The 24,639-nt window shown below is 53.3% G+C and overlaps 1 protein-coding gene across 1 annotated transcript; it reads right to left on the bottom strand.

The window, feature by feature from the left end:
- Positions 1 to 12,234: 12,234 nt before the first annotated feature.
- MMP9 (matrix metallopeptidase 9) lies at positions 12,235 to 23,156 on the bottom strand. The gene is made up of 13 exons (XM_084854612.1): positions 22,913 to 23,156; positions 21,127 to 21,362; positions 20,465 to 20,613; positions 20,129 to 20,260; positions 19,852 to 20,025; positions 18,776 to 18,949; positions 18,049 to 18,222; positions 17,624 to 17,779; positions 17,082 to 17,304; positions 16,628 to 16,767; positions 15,403 to 15,553; positions 14,766 to 14,869; positions 12,235 to 12,840 (listed from the first exon to the last, which is right to left on the bottom strand). The coding sequence occupies exons 1-13, from the start codon at positions 23,057 to 23,059 to the stop codon at positions 12,731 to 12,733; spliced, it is 2,070 nt and encodes a 689-aa protein (XP_084710738.1). The 5' UTR covers positions 23,060 to 23,156; the 3' UTR covers positions 12,235 to 12,730.
- Between the last annotated feature and the right edge of the window lie 1,483 nt (positions 23,157 to 24,639).

The following is a 24,639-nucleotide window of genomic DNA, read 5'->3' as shown; positions in this document are numbered from 1 at the left end:
ATATCACATATATTTTATGATATCTAAGAAATCATAAAATATACACAACAAACTTTTTCTGCAATTTAACACAATGAATGGAAAACACTTTTTGCATGGTAAGGCATGATGGAGCAGATCCAGCAATCATACTGGTCTTCTGGCTGAAAGCTCAGGGCCCATTAAAATCAAGGGACGGGCATACTTACACACGCAAAGAGTTCTAGGTCACCATTTTTGCCTTGGCAACTCTATGCTGCATGAGTTCTGGCAGAAGGAAATCTAAAAGTCACAGATCAAACTCAGCCTGCTGTACACTGAGCTGACTACAAACACAGACACACGGTCCACAGCGATGAGAGTTCAAGTTTATCCAAAGCTTCACAGCACTGTCCATGGCAAGTCTTTGACAATTTAAAATTTTAGTTCATGTGCAGAGTGTCTCTAAAAAGCCCAGATGATGATGGAGGCAAACAGAGAAGGCTCTGGGCAATGAAGATGAGAGGTTTCCAGCAAAGGCTCTCCACTTTTGCATCAGTTTAAAAAGGGAAAGTGTGGCCCTACACCCCTTCTGACAGACAAGGGGCTTTAACTTTTTAGCAAGGCCTCTGTCTAAACAGAGCGGCACAGCTCAGCTCTCTAGCCGTGACGCTTTAACCTGGGCAACTCCTCTGTAAATTCTATTTTACTTCTGTCAGGTTCTCACAGACATTCTAAAAACTTACTCTCTTTTTTTCTTTTCTAACCTGGTACACGAAAGCACTGAAACACTGAGTGCCGAAACTCAGGACGCTGGGGGGTGATGGGCATCGCTTTATACTTGCATTTTTCAGGCAGCCATTAATCTTCGGGGAGGCGGTGGGGTGATTTGCAGGACTTCAAAGGCAAGCTTCTCAGTGTGTTTGTATTTGTAAATCCCAAGCTCAAAACAGGACAGGATGAGGTACAGGGCAGCCAAATTCTTGCTTTGGCACGGGCAACAAATAACTCGGGTCAGCTTTCTTCGCTGGGGTCTCAAACAGGAAAACAGTCTTAATTTAAAGTTGTAACATCACTGACAGCGTCAGCCAGCCAGCTACACAGATCTCATTGTTTTTTAAGACAGTTGCTCCAGTATCTTCTTTTCTTCTCAATCAGGTTGGGTCTCCCAGCTTACACAGTTTACTGCAGCTTTCAGGAGCATGGTAGTAGCGTGATTTTGGCTTGGCCAGGAACATGCTGTCTGGTTTCTCGGTCTCTTCAGCACACACACTTAGGCAGTGTAACACTGGACACTCGAATCAGTGAGATTTCTTCATTGCAGGGAATCCCACGGCAAAAGCTTAATGGTTACGCTCTTCAGAAATCATATAGCCGATGGTCAGTAGCTACAGGCTCTATGCAATTTTGACACAGTTCAAAGCTAAACACGGCTACCTTGACAGAGATCTTCAACATGGTCTTTCCGCTTCATTCTGCTTTGGGACAGTCTTATGGCACACTTTTCACTCGAAGAGGGGTCTAGCCTGTGCTCTGGGGGCTGATTCTTCACCTTTATTTTCTATTTTGCCTTCATCTTCTGGGTCTTCATTTTCAGTTTCCATTTCTTAGGGATTTCATCTCAATTAGGCGAGGTGATGATGTTGCACAACTCAGAACGTTGTGGGCAATTTTCCTGCCCCCCGTCTCTCTGCGCGCTAGGCTAACAGCTACTTCTTCGGCCTTACACTCTCACGCTCCCACGCTTTGTTAAAAGCCAGACTGTCCTGCAACATTTTTCTAATTAACAGCCTCAGATCTTGTTCTTTTTTTCCTCTCAGCTCGACCTTGAGCTTTTTGCTGTTTTCTCTCTCTATTCTGAATCTTTTTAAAAAAACCTTTTTCCTTCTTTGTTTGACATACATCTCAAGGGGGTGCAAGGTTTGCTTCCCCCACCACCCATAGCCTCCCTCCTAAATTGAAGACAGACACAATTAGGGAATGGGAATTGGTCAGTGAGTAAGGGGTCTCACTGGCCGACACAAGAGGATTTTTCACACCACGCACTTTGCTACTGGCCTGGGCACCCGGACGGTCAACGGTATGCGTCAGAAACCGCAGTAGCCACTCACACAATCATCAATCTCTCCACTGCATCCATATGTCCCTGCCACCCACTTTTCCCACTTTTTACCAGAGCGGAAAGCGGCTTCCCCAGCTTCCTACTGAGTACTGGCGTGCTGGGTACTGGCGCCCACTCGGGGGTGTGATCAGGCCCCCCTTCTACCCGCAAGGAGTAGGTTCTTTTGCATACGTATACCACCAACACTGACCTTCTTCATGAGGCGGGGCCCTCTTTTTTTCTGCCCAGTGGCCTTTCTCCCTAAAGGCGGGGCCCTCTTTTTCCCATATACTTGCCTTTCTCCTGAAGGCTTCCAATGTGGGTTTCAACTCAATTGCAGCTGCGATACAGGCAGGGCTCAAGCTCCTTCCTCTGCTTCCCAAGGTTCTCTTGCCGCTCGTTACCATTTGGGCGATCCCGGTGCAGGCTTTCTACCATTCACTCGACAAAAAGGTGGGTGGCGCCAAGAAAGGGAGGCATGCGCCGAGCTCGACTTCCCGGTGCAGCGATCAAGAGCAGGCAACTGCCACCTGTCTGGCTCAGAGCCTGCCACATCCGAGTCACAGCACCATTTATGTTGCAGAACCCAGAGTCAGAGAGACCACGGAGTGAAGGAAAAAGAGATTCTTTATTTAACGCGCGGGCTTAAGGCTGGAATCATTTCCAAAGAGCCAGAAGCCCCGAAATACATCAGCACATTGGTTTTATAGACATTGTGACACATATGAAATGGCTCCTCCTCCCCCTCCCGTGTGGGGTTGCAGTCCTCAACATTTCTTCTCCTAGCACTATTGTTTATAATACAAGAACTGGGTTATAGGGTAGCCATGATAAGGAGAGAACAGAAGAGAACAGCAGACAACAAGATATACAATTGTATGACCTTTGACAAGATAAGGAATTCCTGTGTCTTGTCAGCTTACAACAATATATTCAAGGGAGAAAGAGCACAGCAAGAACATGAAGCATGAGACTGCATGAGGCTACTTAGTCTGACCCCCGATATGGCTGCTACACTCCAACTAACTAAAAATTGTAATAGTCATGTGCAGTTATATTCTGACTCAGAAAAATTGGCCTTAACAATGTCACTAGTTGGGGTTCCAGGTTTAGCCTTGGCTAATGGTCTAAAAATCAACTGGTTAGCTTGCAGCTTAGCCAAAAGCATAAATGCCACCGCACAAGCATTGTCATTGTTAAATAAAGAGTTGCGTGATCTAAGAGGTGCAGTTCTAGAAAATAGAGCTGGTATAGATTACCTCTTCCTTCTTCATCATTTAAGTTGTGAGACACACCAAAAGCTCTGTTGTTTTAACATAACTGATAATGGCAATGCTGTAGATGAACAGATCAACAAGCTGCACAATATAGTAGCTAACAAAACAATAAGACAAAACAATTAGCTCAATTAGTTAACCCCTTGGCTTCCAGATCTTAGCTGGTTTAAAGCATTGTTCATCCTAATTCTACCAGTGTTGTTCATAGAGATACTGTTATGTCTCTGCGTTCCTTGTCTTGTGCGCTGTTTAACCAATCTGTTTTATGTCTCAGCTAGTAAAACTGCTGCCCTCTACGCTCTAATAGCCCAACAAGAGGCTAAGTAATATGTATGTCACAAAAAGCTTTGTATGGTTATCAGAAATGCTATAATTGTAATGAAATTATGCATTTAAGGGGGGAATGTAGCAGCCATATCGGGGGTCAGACTAAGTAGCCTCATGCAGTCTCATGCTTCATGTTCTTGCTGAGCTCTTTCTCCCTTGAATATATTGTTGTAAGCTGACAAGACACAGGAATTCCTTATCTTGTCAAAGGTCATACAACTGTATATCTTGTTCTCGGCTGTTCTCTTCTGTTCTCTCCTTATCATGGCTACCCTATAACCCAGTTCTTGTATTATAAACAATAGTGCTAGGAGAAGAAATGTTGAGGACTGCAACCCCACATGGGAGGGGGAGGAGGAGCCGTTTCATATGTGTCACAATGTCTATAAAACCAATGTGCTGATGTATTTCGGGGCTTCTGGCTCTTTGGAAATGATTCCAGCCTTAAGCCTGCGCGTTAAATAAAGAATCTCATTTTCCTTCACTCCGTGGTCTCTCTGACTCTGGGTTCTGCAACAGTTGGCCACCGTGGGAACAGAATGCTGGACTAGATGGACCCTGGGTCTGATCCAGCAGGGCTCCTCTTATGTTCTTAGAGTCATCAAAGGCAAAGCAGTGAGTGGGCTGGAGTAAGCCCAGGGACTTTCTTATTCTGAGTCGCCATGTGCTCACCATGTGCTCCTGAGAGCTGCAATTGAAGGGGCATGTCCTGAGAGCTGGGACTGAAGGGGCATGGCCTGATACTTTCAGCAGCTATGTGGGTGGGGAGTTTCATTCTATTTCCTGACTCCTAACTGAGCAGAGCAGAGGAAGCTGCCCCAGCTGGTCTAAGGGCTATACAAGCAAGCAAGCTCCCAGAGAGTGAGCAAGCAGGGAGAGGAAACAGGAGTTTTGCAGAGAAGGTCAAGGGGGAGGTTCCTAACAATTGTTTTTAATTTATTTTACTTGCAACACACACTTCTATACTAGTGGGACTCTGTGGTTAACCTCCAATGAATAGAGGACAAAGCACAGGCTATTCCATTACAATCAGAACGCTAGAAACAAAAAGGGAATAGAGATTATGGTAGGAAAAGACTTTCCAGTGGTGGTGACCTGCAAGGTGTGTGCAGTGTTTGTTTTCTTGCCTGAGATCAGCATGGCCTACACGTGCAACAAGTGCAAGTTGATCACGCTGCTGGAAGAAAAAGTAAGAGGACTGGAGCGGCGAGAGGTGACCATCAAGGGAACACAAAGAGTTCTTGGACAGAACGGTGGAACTACAGCAGCAAAGCAAAGTACAGGAGCGAGAAGAGCAATAGCAAGATGAGGCCGAAAAGGAAAATGGTGAGACGAGGAAAAATGAAGTAGAGTGCTCCTAACTGTCACCCTTGGAAAAGGGTGACAGTTAGGAGCAGAAGAACTAGACGCCACTCTGTACCAGTGGAGGCAGTGGAACTAGGGAACTGTTTCCAGGCACTTGAGAATGAGACTGGAGGACAGCCTGCAGAGGAAGAATTACAGGGGAACCTGCAGGAGAGCAAGCAATAGGTGGAAGGTCAGTCAAGAAGAGGCGATGAAACCCAGGCCTACAACAAGAAGAAGAGAAGAGTGGTAGTGGTGGGAGACTCCATGCTGTGTGGGATCAAAACCCAAGTATGTTGCGAAGACTCTTGGACTCACCTGGTATGCTGTCTCCCAGGAGGATGGATTAGAGACGTGACTGAAGGGTTGCCTGCAGTCATAAAGCCCACTGACAGGTATCCCTTTCTTCTCATCCATGTGGGAACAAATGATACCACCAAGTGGAGCTACAAAGCGGAACCACTGGAGCATTCTAAGCCCTCCTGTGAGGTCTTGGCAAGACACTTTGCAGATAAAATTGATCAGATTAGGAGTGTTATTCCATGCGCTGTGGATACAGTTAGTGAGCAGGAGGCGACCTGTGGCAAACCGGTTTTGTGGGATCAGTTCCAGCTTCTTCCTTCTGATGAAGTGGACAAGGTGCTTTCATCTGTAAGGCCGACCACCTGCTTACTTGATCTTTGCCCATCTTGGCTCATTATGGGCTGCAGAGAGAGATTGGGTGAGGGAATCAGGGCAGTGGTGAATGCCTCCCTTGAGGAGGGAGTGATGCCATCAGCCCTCAAGGAGGCAGTGATAAGACCACTCTTAAAGAAGCCCTCCTTGGATCCCCAAGTTCTGAACAACTTTCGCCCAGTCTCAAATCTGCCATTTTGGGGCAAGGTGAATGAGTGGGTGGTGGCGATGCAGTTGAAGGCACACTTGGAAGAAACTGATTATCTAGACCCATTTCAGTCGGGCTTCAGGCCTGGGCATGGGACAGAAATGGCCTTGGTCGCCTTGGTAGATGATATGAGGAGGGCTCTGGATAGGGGTGAATGCTCCTTCCTTGTTCTCCTCGACCTCTCAGTGGCTTTCGATACCATTGACCATGGTATCCTCCTGGGCCGCCTGGAGGGGTTGGGCACTGGAGACACCATATTGCGGTGGTTCTGGTCCTTCCTCTCCAGCAGGTACCAGAGGGTAGCACTGGGAGAGGAGGTTTAGGACCCGTGGCCACTTACTTGTGGGGTGCCACAGGGTTCCATCCTCTCCCCGATGCTATTTAACACCTATGTGAAGCCACTGGGGGCTATCATCAGGAGGTTTGGGGTGCAGTGTCATCAATATGCGGATGACACATAGCTCTACCTCTCATTCAAATCTTCACCAAGGTTGGCCGTAGAATCCCTGTCCAAATGTTTGGAGATGGTGAGTGGCTGGATGGGGAGGAATAAGCTGAAGCTGATCCCTGACAAGACCGAGGTACTTTTGGTGGGAGACAAAAGGAGGCTGGGAGATGTTGACCTGGTGTTGAATGGGGTATGGCTACCCTTGAAAAACCAGGTCCGCAGCCTGGGGGTCATTTTGGACTCCCAGCTGTCCATGGAGGCTCAGGTGTCAGCTGTGAGCCGGACAGCGCTGTATCAACTCCATCTGATACGGCGGCTGTGCCCCTTCCTTCCCGACCATCTGCTCCCATCGGTAGTACATGCCCTGGTCTCCTCTTGTTTAGACTACTGTAATGCGCTCTACGTGGGGTTACCCTTGAAGACGGTTTGGAAGCTGCAGCTGGTACAGAACGCGGCGGATTGCCTGATTGCAGGCAACTGCCAGTGAGATCACATCACTCCAGTGCTGAAGGAGTTGCACTGGTTACCAGTTGTTTTCCGGGCCAAATTCAAGGTGTTGGTTTTGACCTTTAAAACCCTATATGGTTCCGGCCCAGCCTATCTTAGGAGCGCCTCCAGCAGCACCAGACAGGCCGCTTAACAAGATCAGCCTCGGATGGCCTTCTCTCTGTCCCATCAGTCAGGACAGCTAGACTGGTGGGGACGAGGGAGAGGGCCTTTTCTGTAGTGGCCCCCACTCTGTGGAACTCCCTCCCTAGGGAACTCCGTCATGCCCCCTCTTTAATGAGCTTCCGTCGTGCATTAAAAACGTGGCTGTTCAGGCAGGCATTTGGGGTGGGTTAGGGTATTTTAGAAAATGTTTTTATTGTAGAATTTTATTGTTTTAAACTGTTTTATTAGATGCTGTACATTGCCCAGATTGGCTGGGTGACCAGCCAGATGGGCGATTAATAAATTTAATAAAATATATAAATAAATAAATCAAAGAAATCAAGTCAGACTTTGAAGCTTTGGGAAGGAAATGCAAGAACTTTGGGGAATAGAAGGGGGCACCCCCAATGGTCTGTGGGGGCACTCAGGTAGCTTGGTGATGTTGAGCACTTTCCTCGTCAGTCAAAGTGCTCAAGATCACCCACTTAGCCAAGATTTCTGCATTGAGCAGGGATTGGACTTGATGGTCCTGTAGGCCCCTTCCAACCCTACTATTCTATGGTTCTAGTTAGAAGAGGGATACAAAGTGAAAGAAAAATACTCTGGGTGAATGAGTGGTTACGAAGGTGGTGCCAGCACGAGAGATTTGGATTCTGGAACCACAGGCTATACTTCCTGGAAGATGGGCTGCTGGCAAGGGACGGGTTGCATCACATAAAGACTGGGAAGAATGTGTTTGGCCACAGCATGAAGAACTTCATCAGGAGGGCTTTAAACTGAATCCTACAGGGGAGGGAGATATAAAGTTGGGGGTAACAATGGATGAAGGCTCATGCACTACAATGGAGAGAACAGCTCTGATAGTACCCAATAATAGTCTTCAGACACATGTAGGAAGAAAGCCAGACCATGAAGCACGTGATCTTCGATGTCTATATACTAATGCCCAGAGTATGGGAAACAAACAGAACGAACTTGAACTCTTAATATGGGAGGGAAACAATGATTTGATAGGTGTAGCTGAAACTTGATAGGTGTAGCTGAAGTGCTCAATTCCTACTTCAGCTCAGTCTTCTCCCGAAAGAGGGTCTATGACTCCCCTGGCAAAGGCAAAGTAGAGGCTGAAGGGAAAGAATTGCAGCTTGGCATTGATAGGCATATGGTCAAGGAACACCAAATTACTTTGAATGGGGTTGGACTCGATAGTCTTATAGGCCCCTACCAACCCTACTATTCTATGATTCTATGAATGAGTTCAAATCTCTAGGGCCAGATGAACTGCATCCTAGAGTAATAAAGGAACTTTATTTAAAGGAACTGGTTTCCCGCCTCCCAGCTGAGCAGAGCAGAGCAGCGATCAGGGGGAGCAAACAGGAGTTGGCCAGGGGAGTTGCAGTGGTAGAAGAGACAAAAGAGACAAAGGAGACAGAGGCTAAGAGGTAAGTGGGCTGCAGGAAGCCCAGGGGGCTCAAAATCGATGGACGTAGGCGCATGCACTGCAACGGAGAGAACAGATCTGATAGTGCCCAATCATAGTCTTCAGACACATGTAGGAAGAAAGCCAGACTATGAAGCACATGGTCTTCGATGTCCATATACTAATGCCCAGAGTATGGGAAACAAACAGAACGAACTTGAACTCTTAATACAGGAGGGAAATTATGACTCGATAGGTATAACTGAGACTTGGTGGGATGACTGTCATGGCTGGAATACAGCAATTGAAGGATATAACTTGTTCAAAAAGAACAGGAGGAACAGAAAGGGAGGTGGGGTTGCACTGTATGTGAAAAATACATATCTCTGCACAGAAATACAGAGTGATAAAGGAACTGGCAGAAGAACTCTCAGAACCGCTGTCTATTCTCTTTGAGAAATCATGGAGGACAGGGGAAGTGCCAGATGACTGGAGAAGGGCTAATGTTGCCCCTATCTTCAAAAAGGGTAAAAAGGAGGAACCTGGGAACTACAGACCAGTCAGTTCAACATCAATCCCTGGGAAAATTCTGGAGCAGATTAGAAAGCAATCCATCTGGAAGCACCTTGAAAACAATGCTGTGATTACTCGAAGCCAACATGGATTTGTGAAAAACAAGTCCTGCCAGACGAATCTGATCTCATTTTTTGATCAAGAAACCTCCCTTGTAGACTGTAGGAATGCTGTAGCCATCATATACCTTGACTTCAGCAAAGCTTTCGACAAAGTGCCCCATGATACCCTGATCAGCAAATTAGCTCAAAGTGGGCGAGATGAAACATCGATCCAGTGGATCCACAGTTGGCTACAGAATCGGACTCAGAGAGTGCTTATCAATGGGATCTTCTCCAACTGGGGAGAGGTAATGAGTGGGGTACCACAGAGCTCAGTCCTGGGCCCAGTGCTCTTCAACATTTGTATTAATGACTTGGAGGAGGAGGGGCAGGGAATGCTGATCAGATTTGCAGATGACACCAAATTGGGCGGGATAGCTAATACTTTGGAAGACAGAAACAAAATTCAAAGTGATCTGGATAGACTGGAGCGCTGGGCAGAAAACAGCAGAATGACATTTAATAGGGATAAATGCCAAGTTCTGCACCTAGGAAAAAGAAACCAAATGCACAGTTACAAGATGGGGGATACGTGGCTCAACAACACAACAAGCGAGAAGGATCTTGGCATTGTTGTCGATCACAAGCTGAATATGAGCCAACAATGTGATGTGGCTGCAAAAAAGGCAAATGGTCTTTTGGGCTGCATTAATAGAAGCATCGCTTCCAAATCCCGGGAAGTACTAGTTCCCCTCTACTCAGCACTGGTTAGGCCTCATCTGGAGTACTGTGTCCAGTTCTGGGCACCGCACTTTAAGAAGGATGCAGACAAACTGGAGAGGGTTCAGAGGAGGGCAACAAAGATGATTAGGGGACTGGAAACAAAGCCCTATGAAGAGAGACTGCAGGAACTGGGCATGTTTAGCCTTGAGAAGAGAAGACTGAGGGGAGACAGGATAGCACTCTTCAAGTACTTGGAAGGTTGTCACAGAGAGGAAGACCAGGATCTCTTCTCCATCATCCCAGAGTGCAGGACATAGAATCGTGGGCTCAAGTTACAGGAATCCAGATTCTGGCAGGAAAAGCTTCTTGACAGTTAGAGCAATACGACAATGGAACCCATTCCCTAGGGTGGCAGTGGGCTCTCCCACACTGGAGGCATTCAAGACGAGGATGGACAGCCATCTGTCAGGAATGCTCTGACTTGGGATCCCTGCCCTGAGCAGGGGGTTGGACTCGATTATCTTGTAGGCCCCTTCTGACCCTACTATTCAATGATTCTATGATCAGCGTACTGATGACGTTACAACGGAACAATAGAACGTCCTTCCACTCCCAGATCATTATCATCATCATCCTACTCTGTGCAGAAGACTAAGTCGAAGGTGTGCCCTGCCAAATTAGTCAGGCCAGATACTAAGTGGGATAGACCCATTGAAGCCATGAAGCCCTAAGTCACTCATGACAAGGTGGCTTCAGCATATATTTTGAAGTCCCCCAGTGCAACAAACTGCCAAGACTCCAGCACTAACCCCAAAACCACCTTGGCTAGCTCAGGAAAGGGCAGCGGGGTGGGTGGTCACAGACAGAATCCCTATTCTGTCCCAAACACTCACCTTCAGATATGCACACAAGATTGCATGGTGCAGAGCCTGGTGGCCACATTGAGCAGCACAGCACACAGGAACTGCCAGAGCTGACTACAACTCCTTCCATGGGATGGGAGAATGTGATCCAGTGGCTATGTGATCTGTTGCAACAGGTGAACTGCACCAGCTGTAGGGGGCCTTGGAGCATGCCCATTGGTGGCTCCCTCATGGTAGAGCGCACTAGGAGGGGTGTGTGTGTGTGTGTGGGGGGTGTCTGCAGGATTTTATCCTGGAACCCATTCCCTAGGGAGGTGGGGGGCTCTCCCACGCTGGAGGCATTCAAGACGAGGCTGGACAGCTGCCTGTTGGGGATGCTCTGACTTGGATTCCTGCACTGAGCAGAGGGTTGGACTCCATGGCCTTGTAGGCCCCTTCCAACCCTACTATTCTATGATCCTAGTGTGTCTGCTAGGTAACTCAATAGCCTTTGATGGCCATTCTGCCATCTCCTGGTTCTTTCCAGGAATGGCTAACATGGGGTCTTTCTTGTCATCGCACAACTCTGAGAATGGTGGGCGATGGTTGTCATGGGGGTGTCCGTCAGTGCTGCTACATTCTCTCTTGCCTAAAGTGGTGTTGTTTGTGGTCTCTGCGGTGGGGAGCGCACAGGAGCCCAGCGCAGCTATGCTGTTGTGACACTGACCTTTGCAGCCATTAGCAGAGCAGGACTGTAGGGCTACGAGTCTGGGGCAACAACACGGCAACAAGCCTCGCGGTACCTCAGAGATGAACAGACTGATTGTGGCAGAAGCTTGGCACAGTGGGCTGTAGCCCACAAACCCTTCTGCCAGAATAAATCCCTTCGTCTTTAAGGTGCCACAAAGCTGGGCTGCTTTTGTTACAAGAAGCCGGCACAGTGCACCCTGCTTTGTTTTCCTCCTCCTCCTCCTCCTCCCCCTCCCCAGGAAGTGCCTTTGATAATGAAACCCTTCGTTTGGCTAAATATGGTCAGGTGAAGTGTTGCATGTGGCAAAGGGATAAGAACCTGAAGTGAGCTGGTCACCTTTGCCAGGGAGATTCCGTGTCCTGTGGAGGTGGGGCTCACCATCGGGCTCTTCCCATGCTCTGGGCATGGGGCAGGCTCCTTTGTGGCTCTCTTGGTAAAGCAGCCCCCAGGGGCGCACAATAGCCCCTTTCAGCCCCTGGGGTTGGAGGGCAACAGGACATTTGCTTGAGCTGGTTCTGGGGCACAGAAGGGCTCCGTCGGACTTGGAGAGTTGAAGGGCTGTGGGTCATATGCCAAGGCTCATGGTGCCAGGAGACAACTCAAAGCGGACATGTATCACTACCACCATCTGGGAGACACCAGAAGGCAGGGCTGGCTGGCTAGGGAAGAAGGGGCTTGCCTGCTGGTTTCTTTCAACAGGTTAATCGAGCTGCCTGTCTTCTCCCACCACATGGCCCAGCGGTGCCCAAGAGAGGTCACTGCCCCCAGATGCAAGGGACTGAAAGTGCACTGAACCCAAAGCCACCCCCGCATCAACCTCTCCTTCACCCATACTTGATTTCCAGCTGCCCCAATGGCTCTTCTTGCTCTGCCCTGCCCCCCAAGCAGACAAGACTCTCCAAATGGGCCAGGATTTCATTTATTACACACGGGTGCAAGATGTGGGAGCTGCCACATGAGACGGAGCGCAGTGGAGACTGAGACGCGAGTGCAATGGTGGTGGGAGGGGAGCCTCCTTCCCCTTGTGGCCGTGGGGAGCCTCCTTCTCTTCCCAGAAGGTCCAGAGGGCTCCTTGCAGCAGGCCCATGGCCAAGCAAAATGCCCCCTTGCCCCCCACCTGTGACTCCAAGCCAGCAGTCCAACCAGCTGCCCCTGGCAAGCCTTTGGCAAGGCACACAGCGCAGGTTGGCAGGTGGCAAAGTTGCCCCAAGGGCACAGAGTGGCTGGAGAGTTCTCTCTCTGCCCGCCAGCCTTGAGCAGGGCCCAGCATCCATTGGTGGCCAGCGCCAGTTGCAGGCCCAAGCAGGGGCACGAGCTGCGGCACCTGCCCTGGGTCCCAGCACCACGGCACAGTGCAGCAGGCACAGGAGGGTCCCAGCAGCCCCTGGCTGGCCCTACTGTTCAGGACACTTCAGGACGTCATACTTCAGGTAGCCCACCTTGTCGACTTGGTAGTGTGGGGTCATTTGCCAGCAGAAGGGGTCCCGGCAGAAGTGGTATTTTCCTGGAATGGGGAGGGGGTGGGAAATGCATCAGCAGTTAGCAAATGAAAGTGGCAAAGGAGCAAATAGGCACCACTTGGCTACCCCAGGAGGCGCACGTCCAAGGGGCCTCGGGGGGAAATGCCCTCCTCCAGCACCCTATCAGTGGCTAGATGAGACAGGGCACTGGGGAGCGGAGATCAGGACATTGGCAGATGTAACATAGCCATGGGGAGGCCCTGAACCAGATTGGAAGCACCGTGCTGGGGCAGGGGCTACCCTTTCCCCCAGCCATTTCCCCAAATTTGCTCCCCCAGCTGATATTTACCCTGTGCAGGGAGACATGTAGGTACCACATGGGTACCTCTATGTTGCCCACTGCAGGACAAACAACAGCTCTGGAAGGGGCTTGATTTAAATCAGGAAATGAAGTGTTCAGCCCCTCCCTTCCCCAGTGCCACGGTACTGATCCAGTGTTCCAAACCCTGCCCCCCGGCTGGATACAAAAACATGGGGGATCCAGCTGTGCATCTCCCACCATCTCATCTCATCTCATCTGCTTATGTCTCCACTTAATGCTGACCACACCCTACCGAGGCACCAAGTGCCAGGATGTCCTGCCACACTGGGCCACTGGAAGCCATGTGGGAGCTTCCAGGTCTGACCCTTTACCTAGTGGGAGGACAAGAGCATAAGCAGAGCCCTGCTGGATCAGACCAAGGGTCCATCCAGTCCAGCACCCTGTTCACACAGTGGCCAACCAGCTGCCCATGGGAAGCCCACAAGCCAAACAGGTACAACAGCACTCTCCTGCCCATGTTCCCCAGCCACTGGTGTACACAGGCATACTACCTCTGATACTGGAGGTGGCATGTAGCCATCAGGACAAGTAGCCATTGATAGCCTTCTCCTCCAGGAATTTATCTAACTCCCTTTTAAAGCCATCCAAATTGGTGGTCATCACCACATCCTGTGGTACCAAATTCCATAGTTTATGTGTTGTATGAAGAAGCCCTTCCTTTTCTCTGTCCTGAATCTCCCACCAATCAGCTTCATAGGATGACTTTGGGTTCTAATATTATGCGAGAGGGAGAAAAATGTCTCCCTACCCACTTTCTCCACACCACACATAATTCTGTACATGTCTGTCGTGTCTCCTCTTGCCTTTTTTCCAAGCTAAACGATCCCAGCTGCTGTAACCTTCCCTCATAGGGGAGATGCTCCAGCCCCTTGATCTTTTAGTTGCCCTCTTCTGCACTTTTCCCAACTCTACAATATCCTTTTTTACGTGGGGTGACCAGAACTGTACACAGTATTCTAAGTGTGGCCACACCACAGATTAGTATAAGGGCAGTATGAGATTGGCAGTTTTATTTTAGATTCCTTTCCTAATCATGCCTTACATGGAATTTGCCTCTTTCACAGCAGTCATATACTGGGTCAACATTTTCATTGAGCTGTCCACCACAATCCCAAGATCTCTTTCCTGGTCAGTCACTGTTAGCTCAGATCCCATCAGCATATATGTGAAGTTGGGATTTTTTGCCCCAACGTGCATCACTTTACACTTGCTTACATTGAACCGCATTTGCCATTTGGATGCCCATTCTCCCAATTTGGAGAGATCCTTTTGGAGCTGTTCAGAATCTCTTTTTGTTATAACCACCCTAAATAATTTGGTGTCATCAGCAAACTTGGCCACTTCGTTGCTCACTCCTAATTCCAGACGGCCACGTTGGGTGATTGCTGCTCAAAGGCACCCCCTTTCCCTGCTCTTGCAGTTCCCACTGGGCATCAGGAAAAAGAGGGAAACACATCTATCTCATAACATCACCCTCCCTGCCCCCCAGGCTGGTTAATAGGGTGCACAGCCTGGACCAAGCAGGGTCTGTCCTGAACCCTGGCCAGATGTATTCTAGGGATGCTGTGCCCCTCCCCAGCCCCTTACCTTTGTACTGGAAGATAGTCTGACAGTCAAGAGGGACCCCAGAAAAGACGCTGTCAGTGTAGCGAGGGTAGTCCCGATCCACCTGCTCCACTTTCACATCCAGCCTGAAGGGAGAAAGCAAAACTGAGCAACTCTTTGCCACCCGAGCCAGACTTCCTCTTCCTCCTCTCTCCGCTTCTCCTTCCCCAGGCTGCTCAACAAACTGACGTGGTCCTCAGGCAAGCCCGGTTCTGTTGCCCCCTGAGTGGCCCATCAGGATCTGGAACAAGCATCCTTTCCCTACTTCTCTGGGGCTTCTGGGATGACCAGCTCAGGGGAAGGACGTTGCCTGGGTGCCATGGAGGACAACTTGTCAGATGGGCTGTTCCTGCTACGGGGCAGGCAGTTTCCCCTTCCTCCCCACACTCTGGGCCCGTCAGGGCTGGTAGGGGTTCCCAAGTCCAGCGGACAGGCTGGCCATCCTGGGCCTCCCTCTGTTCACCAGCCCAAGTCCTCTGCTGCTCTTTCGCTTGCTGCAAGCCCTGCACACTCCACTTGTGGCCCACGGCGACCTGAATGGCACACGCAGCAGGGGGGCCCTTGGGAAGAGGCTCTGAATGGAGGAGCTTCTGTTTCCGCACCCCGAGATGCTCAGTACCTCCAGAACTGCTCCCCGCTGAAAAGCAGCACTTTGCCGTTCTTCCTCTGCAGGGCACCAACAATCCTTTCCACGTCCCTGCCGATGCCCAGCTTCTCAATGCTCCGCGGACCCAGGACTCTCGCCCCCTGGTACACCCAGAAGCGCTGGCCTGCAGAACACAGCCGCCAGTGAGCCCGCGGCAGCGCACCCGCCGCTGCAACACACAGCCCCTCCCGGGCAGGCGAGCCTCCAGTGCGTCCTGCTGGGACATGAGCAGCGGCCTTCCGTGGGCCACCAGGGGGCTGCAAGGGGCTCTCTGAGGCAGCCGCAGGGGCTGGGGCAGCCTCCCCGGGCACGGGGATCATCTGTGCACCCTGTGAGTCAGCTGTGGTGGTGCTTCCAGTGCAAGAGGGCTCCCTTGTGGTTCCTAGCAAATCACCTCAGCCTCATTTTGGGTGTGGTGCTATGCAGTTGCAACAAACCTGGACTCCTAGCCTCCACCACACCCCGGAAGCTTCCCTGACCCCAAGCCCTGGGGAAATACCACATTTGCAGGATTCTGGGTCCTTTGCTAAGCAGGATACAAAGGCTGCGGAGCCACGGAGAAGGGGCAGGTCAGCAGAAACAGAGGTCCAAGGGGTCCCCAGCCAGGGGCCTCGGCATTCTGTGATGGGCGGGTCGGTCTGTGGGCAACTCTCCACAGCAGTGACTGATTTGCCACACAAACCGGTGTCAAGAGGCATCTGGGCATCTTGGTGCCTCCAGCCAGTGGGCCAACAGTGACACTTGGTGCTTAAATCTTTCGTGCTCCCCTTTTGCTTGCATCTTATTGCACTTTCAACTGTTCATCTCTGCCCTAGCAAGTTCTGCTTGTTTCACCAGAATTTGGGCTGAAAATCCTGTACCATTTAGGGTTGCTGGGCTGAGGCAATGAGACAATCCATGAGGCCATTTTTAATTTATCTGCAAAAGCATCCACTGTGGCTGACTGAAGCCTAAAGCAAAGCCTAACACCAGGCCCGCATTCAGAGACCTTCCTTTTCCTTCCCTCCCCCAACATTCAACCTGAGGAGGGTTCTTGTGTAATTCAAAAGCTTTGCACTCCATTTGAACACTGATTGGCTCTCATGCAGCTGGTAGCACTAATTAATTAATTATTAAATGTGAAGAGTGCCACTGAATCTGAAATTCTTTTTTTGGAACCCAAAGGGGGGGGGGTAAAGTGCTAGAGGGAGCCACTCACCAGAGAAGAAGAAGACCTTCTTAGTCAGCAAGTCCTGGAAAGCAGCATCGATCACATCTGGAAGGGCTGGCCAGGTGCCTTGGATCGGGAATGGGCCCTCAATGCGCTCGGCCCCTGAGGCTGGCTTCCTCCAGTATTGCCTGGGGACAGCAAAGGAAAGGGGCGGGGCCAAGGCCTCTACTGTAATGTATCCCATTATGTTACAATAGGTGGGGCTGGGAGAAGCGGAGGCCGGAGGGAGGCCGGGTCGCTCTTGCCCATCAGCACCCTGAATGCCTCCCCCAAGCTGTGCTCTCAGCCTCCCCAGGGATGGCCCTGCTGGACAGAAGGGCAGGCCAGAAAAGCCCTCCTCCCGCCCCCACCCTAGGCAAAGCATGAGCATGTCAGGCAGGGGCATATTCCCTCCACCCCTCCCCTCGCCCCCCGGGACTTGCCCTGTCCCTCAGCGGCTCACCCGCCCTTGAAGAGGTGCAGCTCCTTCTTGATCTCCGCCAGGGCGTCAAAGCCCCCCACTCTGCAGGCGTCCACTGGGTGGTCCATGGGGGTGGTCTCCGTCACTGAGAAGCCATCCTCCTCTGCGGTGGAGGCGTCGTCGGCACCCGGGGGGGGTTCGTCAGGCACGTTGGGGCTTTGAGTGGGGTGGCTGGGCCCAGTGGGCCCAGGACCTGACCCTTTACCTAGTGGGCGAGGGAGAACAAAGTGTGATAAGGGGTATCTGTCCGTCTGGAGCAACACAAGGGTCTTGAAGCCAGGGTGATGGGCTCAGAGTAGCACGGGAGGCACCAAGCCACCCTAGATGCCATCACTGTGACGCTGGAACAGTCGGACTGGGGAAGGCCCACGTTCCTCTCAAGCCCCTGGAGCTGGGAGGGAAACTATGGTGGGGAGCATGAAAGGGGGGCAACCTTCCCTTCTCTGCACTCCTGGGCTGGAAAGGAAACCAGCCCCTGCCCCCCAAGCAGTCTCAGCAGGCACCTCCCGCCTCCCTCCACTCACCATAGAGGAACTGGATCCCAGCCACATCGTCCGGGTGGAGGTGGAAATCGGCAAGGTAGGTGTACATGGGGTACATGAGGGCCTCGCGCACACTGGAGTGGTCCAGGCCCAGCGAGTGGCCAAACTCATGGGCAGCTACCAGGAAGATGCTGTAGCCTGGAGAGCATAAAGCAGCTGTGGGGGGCGGGCAGGGCTCTGCCTGCTCCCCGCCCCGCTGCAGAGCGGCAGTCCCACTAGGCCTGTGGTGTGGGGAGCGGCCCGTCAGAGCATGCTGGGTCCGCCCAGCCCAGGGTGGCCTCCACTGACCAGTGAAGGTGGCGGCAGGGGGCCACCTTTCCTCCCTCCCTCCGGGGCATCAGGCCGCTGGATTCTTTCCCAGCCTTGCCACGGAGCTTCATCCCCCCTCAGGAGTGCCAGGGCAGTACCTTTATCAGGGCAGAGGCCCCATTTCTTGTCCTTGTCATAATTGCTGGTGGTGGCGCACCAGAGCTTCCCATCTTGACGCCCCTCGGAGGTGCAAGCACTGTACGACTTGCCCAGGAAGGTGAATGGGAAGGCGCACGGCTCGCCCCGGGAGTTGCCACCAATCACAGCTGTGTCTGTAGGGAGAAGAGGGGGCCACAGGCACTCAGCCCCAAACACAGGCCGGCAAAGATCCCTTCTCCCCCAGCCCAGAGAGTTTCCCACACAGCACAGGGCAGCTCAGTGCCAGCCTGCACAAAAGCCCTGGCAAGGAGCAGTGCGCAAGTGAAACGCACCAACGGGGCAAGCAGGTACTTAAAGCCGTATGGGTCTCCAGCATTGCTGCCTCCTCTTGCCTCCCTCCCCTATGGCGAGAAGAGACACAGGGCAGCTGGACCGCCTACAGCTTAACCCAGAGGGCAGCTGGCCCCAGAGCCAGACAGTTCTTCAAGCCATTTTGTCAGTCCTGCACCTAAAGCTAAATTTGAGGCATGGCTGCCTGGGGAGCTGTGCCCCAGCAACTCCAGAACACGCTTGCAATGCCAGGACCCAGTTCTGGAAGAAAGGGTGCCTCTGAGCACATGCAGAGTGCCTCCCAATACCTTGAGGGCTGAAGCAGGGCACTCTGGTCTGGCAGATACCTTTCCCACCCCCACCCCTTGTTTTTAAGAAACCCAGCCCTGCTGGTACCTCTGTTGGGGCAAAAGCCATACTGCTGGTCACGGTCAAAGCTGTCGGTGGTTGCGCACCAGCGGTAGCCGTCTTCGCGCCCCTCAGTGGTGCACGCATCGTAAGACTTGCCAGAAAAGATGAAAGGGAAGACGCACTTCTCACCGTTGCCGTTTCCACCGTAGGTGAAGAGAACTAGTTGAAACAGGGGGCAAAGGGGGAGTGAGTTGGCTGGGCTCTGCTGCAGCCCCCTGGGATGGAGGTGGAGGGGCTGATGAGAAGGCCTCACGGCCCCCTGCACAAGGTTCTGCAGAACTAGCAGACCCTTCTGATTTGGGGGTGGTGATGGTGGTGTCAGGACTGCACCAGACCATGTGGAATCTGACTGTCCCATGATTAATGGGGGCGTGGGGGGGCATGTAGGCTGTGAAGAAACTCAGCTTCCTTTTTTTTTTTAAGGGCAAGTTTCTAGCACTCATGACGGCAGAGGAAACATCCAGATGAACAGCTACTTAGCATTTGCCAAAAGGGGCAAACCCTGAGAGAGGCTGTGCGTTGTTAAAAAGCCAGAGGTCTGCATGCCAGAGATCTAAAGGTGGGCAAATGCATTCATCTTTAAGGTGCCACAAGCCTCGGTCGTTTTTGCTGCAACAGACGAACGCGGTGCTGCGGCCACCGCCGGAAACTTTCCCGGGGCGCTCAGCCAGCGACGGCCGGAGAGGAGAGGAGGGGAGGGGGGGCGTCTGGGCACACAGCCCCTCCCTTCCCCGGGACATCCGCACCGGCCTGGGGTGTGGCCCAGGCAAGAGCCTCCTGCCCGGGGTGGCCGCCTGCCGCTCGGCTCCCCATTTGCCTGCCCCCGCCCCTGCTTCCAGCCTCCCTCCCTGCCCGCTCCTTCCGCCCCCAGCTCGCGTGCCGGGACCCGGAGTCCGGCGGCTGCGCCCAGCCCTGGCGGCCGCCTCCAGCTGCCTCCGCAGAGCGAAGGGCCCCTGCGGCGCATGGGGCCCCGGAGCAAGAGCCTCCTGGGCCGAGAGGCTGCCGCGAGCGCGGCGCCGCCGGACCCTCCCGCTCCCCGCGGCCCGGCCGCCGGCACTCACGCTCGCTGGGGCAGAAGCCGTAGCGCTGGTCTCGGTCGAAGCTGGCCGTCGTGGCGCACCAGGGCAGCCCATCCCTGCGGCCGGCGGCCGTGCAGGCGGCGTAGGACCGGCCCTCGAAGACGAAGGGGAAGCGGCAGGCGGCCCCGCCGGCGTTCCCGTGGTAGGTCTTCACCACTGCAGGGAAGAGAGGGGCGCGATGGGCGCGGGGCCGGGGCCGGGGCGGGCGGGGCGAGGGGCGCCGGGCCGGGCCGGGCCGGGCCGGGCCGGGCCGACTCACCAGTGCCGGCGCCCAGCGTCCAGAGCTCGTCGTCGTCGAAATGGGCGTCCCCGCTGTAGACGTCTTTGCCCGGAGGGAACGCGTGGGCCAGGAGGCCGTCCTTGCCGTCAAAGGGGTAGCCGTCGCCATGCTCTGGGGAGACAGGCGGGCCAGTCACGGGGCGCGCAGTGCCCGGGTTCGGGGCTCGAGAGAGGCCGCCGACGGCACCGCGCCGCCGTCCTCTGCCCTCCTTCGGGCCGCGGGTGTCCGCGGCTGCGCCCCCCGCTCTGCCAGCCAGCCTAACGGCCGCAGAGCCCACCGCCCTTCCTCCTCCGGGCGCACCAGGCCCGGACCCACCTTCTGTTCCGAACTGAATGAGAATGTCGACCTCGCCGCTCTCCTGCCGTGTGAAGGTGAGAGGGGTCACATCGCTCCACACTTTGAAGGCCCTCGCAAAGGCGTCCTCGATGATGGAGGCGTCCAGGTCAGGCGAGTAATTCACCACTCTGGGGGGGAGGAAGGGGGCAAAGTGAGGGTCGCAGGCCAGCAGCGACAGCATGTCAGAGACCCCCAGAGCTTGCTGGAAGGAAGCAGGGGCCCACTGAGACCACCCCTTCCTGCTGCCGCTGCTGGGCCGCTGGACCAGCCTTCCACAGCCCAGTCGGAGCCAGGGGTGGGCAACCTGGCAGCCTCCAGGTGTGTTGGATGAAAACTCCCATCACCCCTCTCCAGCATGGCCAGTTATGGGAGCTGCAGTCCAAAACATCTGGAGGGCACCAGGTGGTCTGCCCCTCTTTGCCTGTGTGCCCACCAAACAGGCTGGGGCACAGGCGTGCCAGCCAAAGCGTCATTCTCCAAGCCCTGCTCCTCCAGCAGAGTGAGGAGAGCATCAGCCTCCACGTGGCTGCCCAGGCCATGTGTCCAGACACAGACACTGGGCTCCCAAATCTGCCATGGGTGCTGAGAAAACATCCCGCAGCTGAGGGCTACTTGCGGTGGCAGCTGATGGACTCACTCACCGGTACGTGAGGTCCGTGTGGTCCCACTTCAGGTCTCCCTGGAAGGTCTGGAAAGAGCCAACATCTGGGACACCGCAGCGGGGAGCCCGGATGGCGTCCAGGGTGGTGGCATCCAACGCCCCTGTCTCAGGCAAGCCCAGCCGCTTCTGCATCTTCCTGAGAAAATAGTCCAGCTTCCTCTGTTTGCCGTCTGTCCCGGCAGGCTCTGTCAGGTACCCATAACGTGCGAGGTAGCGCTGAGGGAGGGGAAGGAGGAGAGCGGCAGGTGGGTGGATCTCTCAGGCCACAAAGAGACCAGGCATATGCAAAAGCAGCTGTGAATCTGGTGGCGCTTTGCAACATTCATTGTGGCAGAGGGTTTCGTGGCTCATCCCCTTGTCAGGTGAATGGAGTGTTATCCTCAACTGCCCGTTGGTGAATAAGAGCAAATTTGCTTCTGCTCCATTTTGACTTGATTGGCACCATGGATTTCTTTCTCATTACATATGTTAAATTAGCCTTGCATAGCTAGAAAGAGAGTCGAGTGACTCCTGCTGGACCTGTGAAGGGGTCACTCTGTTCATATTCTATATACGTTTGGGCTCTGCATCATAATCCCTTTTAGTTAATGGCATTTTATTTAAAATATTTATATGCTCCTTTCAGCAGTACAGTCTACAAGGTGGCTAACAACTACAATTCATATTTTAAAAAACACTAAAGTGGACTAAGTAACTAGATCTAAATAAGCAGCAGCAATTAGCTCACAGATGTCAAGAGAAAGACCCTCAGCTCGTCTTGAAGGTGCTGCAAGACTCCTTGTGGTGTTTGCTGCAGCGGACTAACCCAGCGGCTGCCCCTGGATTCTGTCAGCTGGAATGAGTTGTCCTCAGGGGTCTGCCCTGCCCCAGCACTGCAGGCGTGTGGAAAGGCCCTGAAGACTTACTTGTTCGCTCTGGCTGGCCTCTGTTTTCCTTAAGGGTTCTGTTCTGTGACTGTAATCACACTGTAGGTTTTTAGTAATGTTTTATTGCTGGTATCTGTGGTTTTATGAAAGTTTGCAGCCTTGCCCTTGTACTGTTTAAAATATTAATATTATTTTATTAGAATTTAAACGTTTTAAGCCGCCTTGGGAAGGCTTCTGCCCTGAAAGGCGGCCTAGACATATTTTAAATAAAATAAAACAAATCTATGTGCAGTGTACATCTTTGTGTGAGAGCTACCCTTGCTGGGGAGAGTGCCCACATTGCCTGCCTGGACCCTCCCCCTCCCACATGCGTGCACACACAGCATCTGCAAGAGAGACGTTTCCACCTCCAAGTGCCCTGCCCAGCAGGAGCACTTTGACTGTGTTTTGGCCCACATTTCTTCAGTCTTTTTTCCCCTTGAGCAGCTGAAAAACCCACTTCAGCATCTCATCAACACTTGGCTCGGACCCCCGTTACTGACGGGGGAAAGATCAGCCTTGTGCAGATGCATGGGTAGAGAAGGAAAGAGTGTGCAAAACCGAGATGTGATTTTGATAAGAAATCTGTCTCTCCATCCTGGCTGTTGTGGTGCTTATCCATATTTTCAGTCACACCCTTCCCCTCCACCGCCACCCCTGCACTGCCCCACAAACAATCTTGTGCTCAAAATCTGGCCACTCTCTTTGTCCACCTCTCTTGGGGGAGGCTTCAAGGGAGACCCTTTGCGAGGCAGCCTGGATGGCCCCCAGTGCCCTGGCCCAGAGCTGCGGGGCATGGGCTCAGGAAGCCAGGGTGCACCCACAGTGGAGGACCCAGGCCCAGCTGGCTCCAGAACTTACGTTTGCCAGCTCCTTGTCTGACACTTTGCTGACCAGGTCCCCAGGGAAGGGGATGACCACGGGGCCGTTGTCCTGAAGCGGTGCAGCCCACAAGCGGCCCAGGGACAGCAGCCCGAAGAGGCAGAGGGACAGGGGGGCGGGCCCCATGGTGAGTCCGCTGGCAGAGGGCGAGGGGCACTCTGTGGCGTGGCACAACGCAAGGCGATCCCGTGCAGTGCAGTGCTCTACTCCTCGGGCGCTGTCTGCAGCCAGGAGCCCTGCCTGGCCCACTTATATGCTGGAGTGGGGGCAGGAGGGGGGTGAATCACCCTCCTCCCCACAAATTACACACTCCTCTGGGAAGGGGAGGAAATGCAGAGCCTGGCTGGGCCTTGGCGGTTCGCCACTTCCTGGGGCTGTCTCAACACTTTGTTTACGAAGCCCACAGGAAGTATGAAATCCAGCGAGGAACAGCATTGTGTGTGGGGGGTGTATGTTTGCCGGGGGGGGGGGCAGCTGACTGGATGGTGCCCCTCATCAGAAAGTTGGGGGAGAAGTTCCTCCTCCCTGGCCTAAATTCATATCCTGATGAGGAGTTCTTGAACTTCTTGACTCCTGCAGATTCTTTCCTTCCTACCACTGATGAAAAGCCAGATTAAAAGGTTCACTTAAACCCAAGAAGAAATCATCAGCCGGTGGCGGGGGGGCTGGCTTACCTTTCCCACCCCCACCCCAATCCTGTCCCAGCACTCTGGCCTTTCCTTCCATCACAGTCCCCACGGAGCCTGGCGGGCCGGGCCATCGCGCCCAGGGAGTCTGCCCCGCCTGCACTGCACTCAGGGGCCCTGGGGCCCTCCCTCCCAGGCCCCCACCAGGCACTTCCCCTGGATTTGACCTCTACTGATACTTCACAGCATCCTAAAGTTCGCAGCAGAAGACACTTGGAGACACAAACCCCTCTGGAACCCAAAAACCTGCTTCCCGGTCATGTCAGGTGTTCGGTTGGATCGAGCCATGCAGGGGCTTCTGGGTGAGGAGGCTTTTACTGCGCCATCACCCTGCCTTGTTCATGGGATTTTACACCGGGGCCGGGGGGGGGGGATGTGTCCAGACACTGTCGCCTTCAGTTTGCAAGCTTCTCATGTTTTCCCACTGCTTCTTCCATCTTTTTCCTTAGCACAGAAGATCCATGAAGGGGAAAAAGATGGAAGAGTTGGATGAGGCCTTCTGATGGGCAGCACTAGGAGCCCAGCCTCTGTCTGGAAGCCCCTCGGAGCATGCACATCCAATCCCTGAATCTTCAGGAACAGCCCGGTCATCCAGCCAAATCATCCATAAAGTCTGAGGGGCCAGGGCTGGATCTGGCCCTGCCCAGAAGACTCACACTTCCTCCTGCTGCGTGGACCGGCACCCTCATCCGAGATGCCCAGAGAACAGATGTGACTACATAGTGGTGGCAGAGCGGCACTTCGCACATGCACCAGGCCCTGGCCCCCCCTCCTGCTCAGGTGCCACCTAGCATGTGCTGTGCCAGGTGCTCCGAATATAAGCAGGCCCTCCAATGCAGTAGACGACGCTGCGCCATGTGCCTGGAACGCCGCCCCGCCTTACTCTGTGTCCAGACAGTGGCGGCTGGGGCACCTGGAGGAGGGCGTTGGCTGGTGACTGCAGCAGACGGGCAGGCTGGGGCTGGAGATGCTCACTCAGGCTCCCGGGCCACAAGCTGCATGGGGCTTTATGGGGAGCGC

The sequence above is a fragment of the Heloderma suspectum genome, chromosome 4 (genome assembly GCF_057233095.1).
Source record: "Heloderma suspectum isolate Gila_16-S chromosome 4, 16-S_ref, whole genome shotgun sequence".
NCBI lineage: Eukaryota > Metazoa > Chordata > Lepidosauria > Squamata > Helodermatidae > Heloderma > Heloderma suspectum.
Note: the sequence above shows the minus strand (reverse complement) of the source record. Positions and strands in the feature narration are given on the sequence as shown.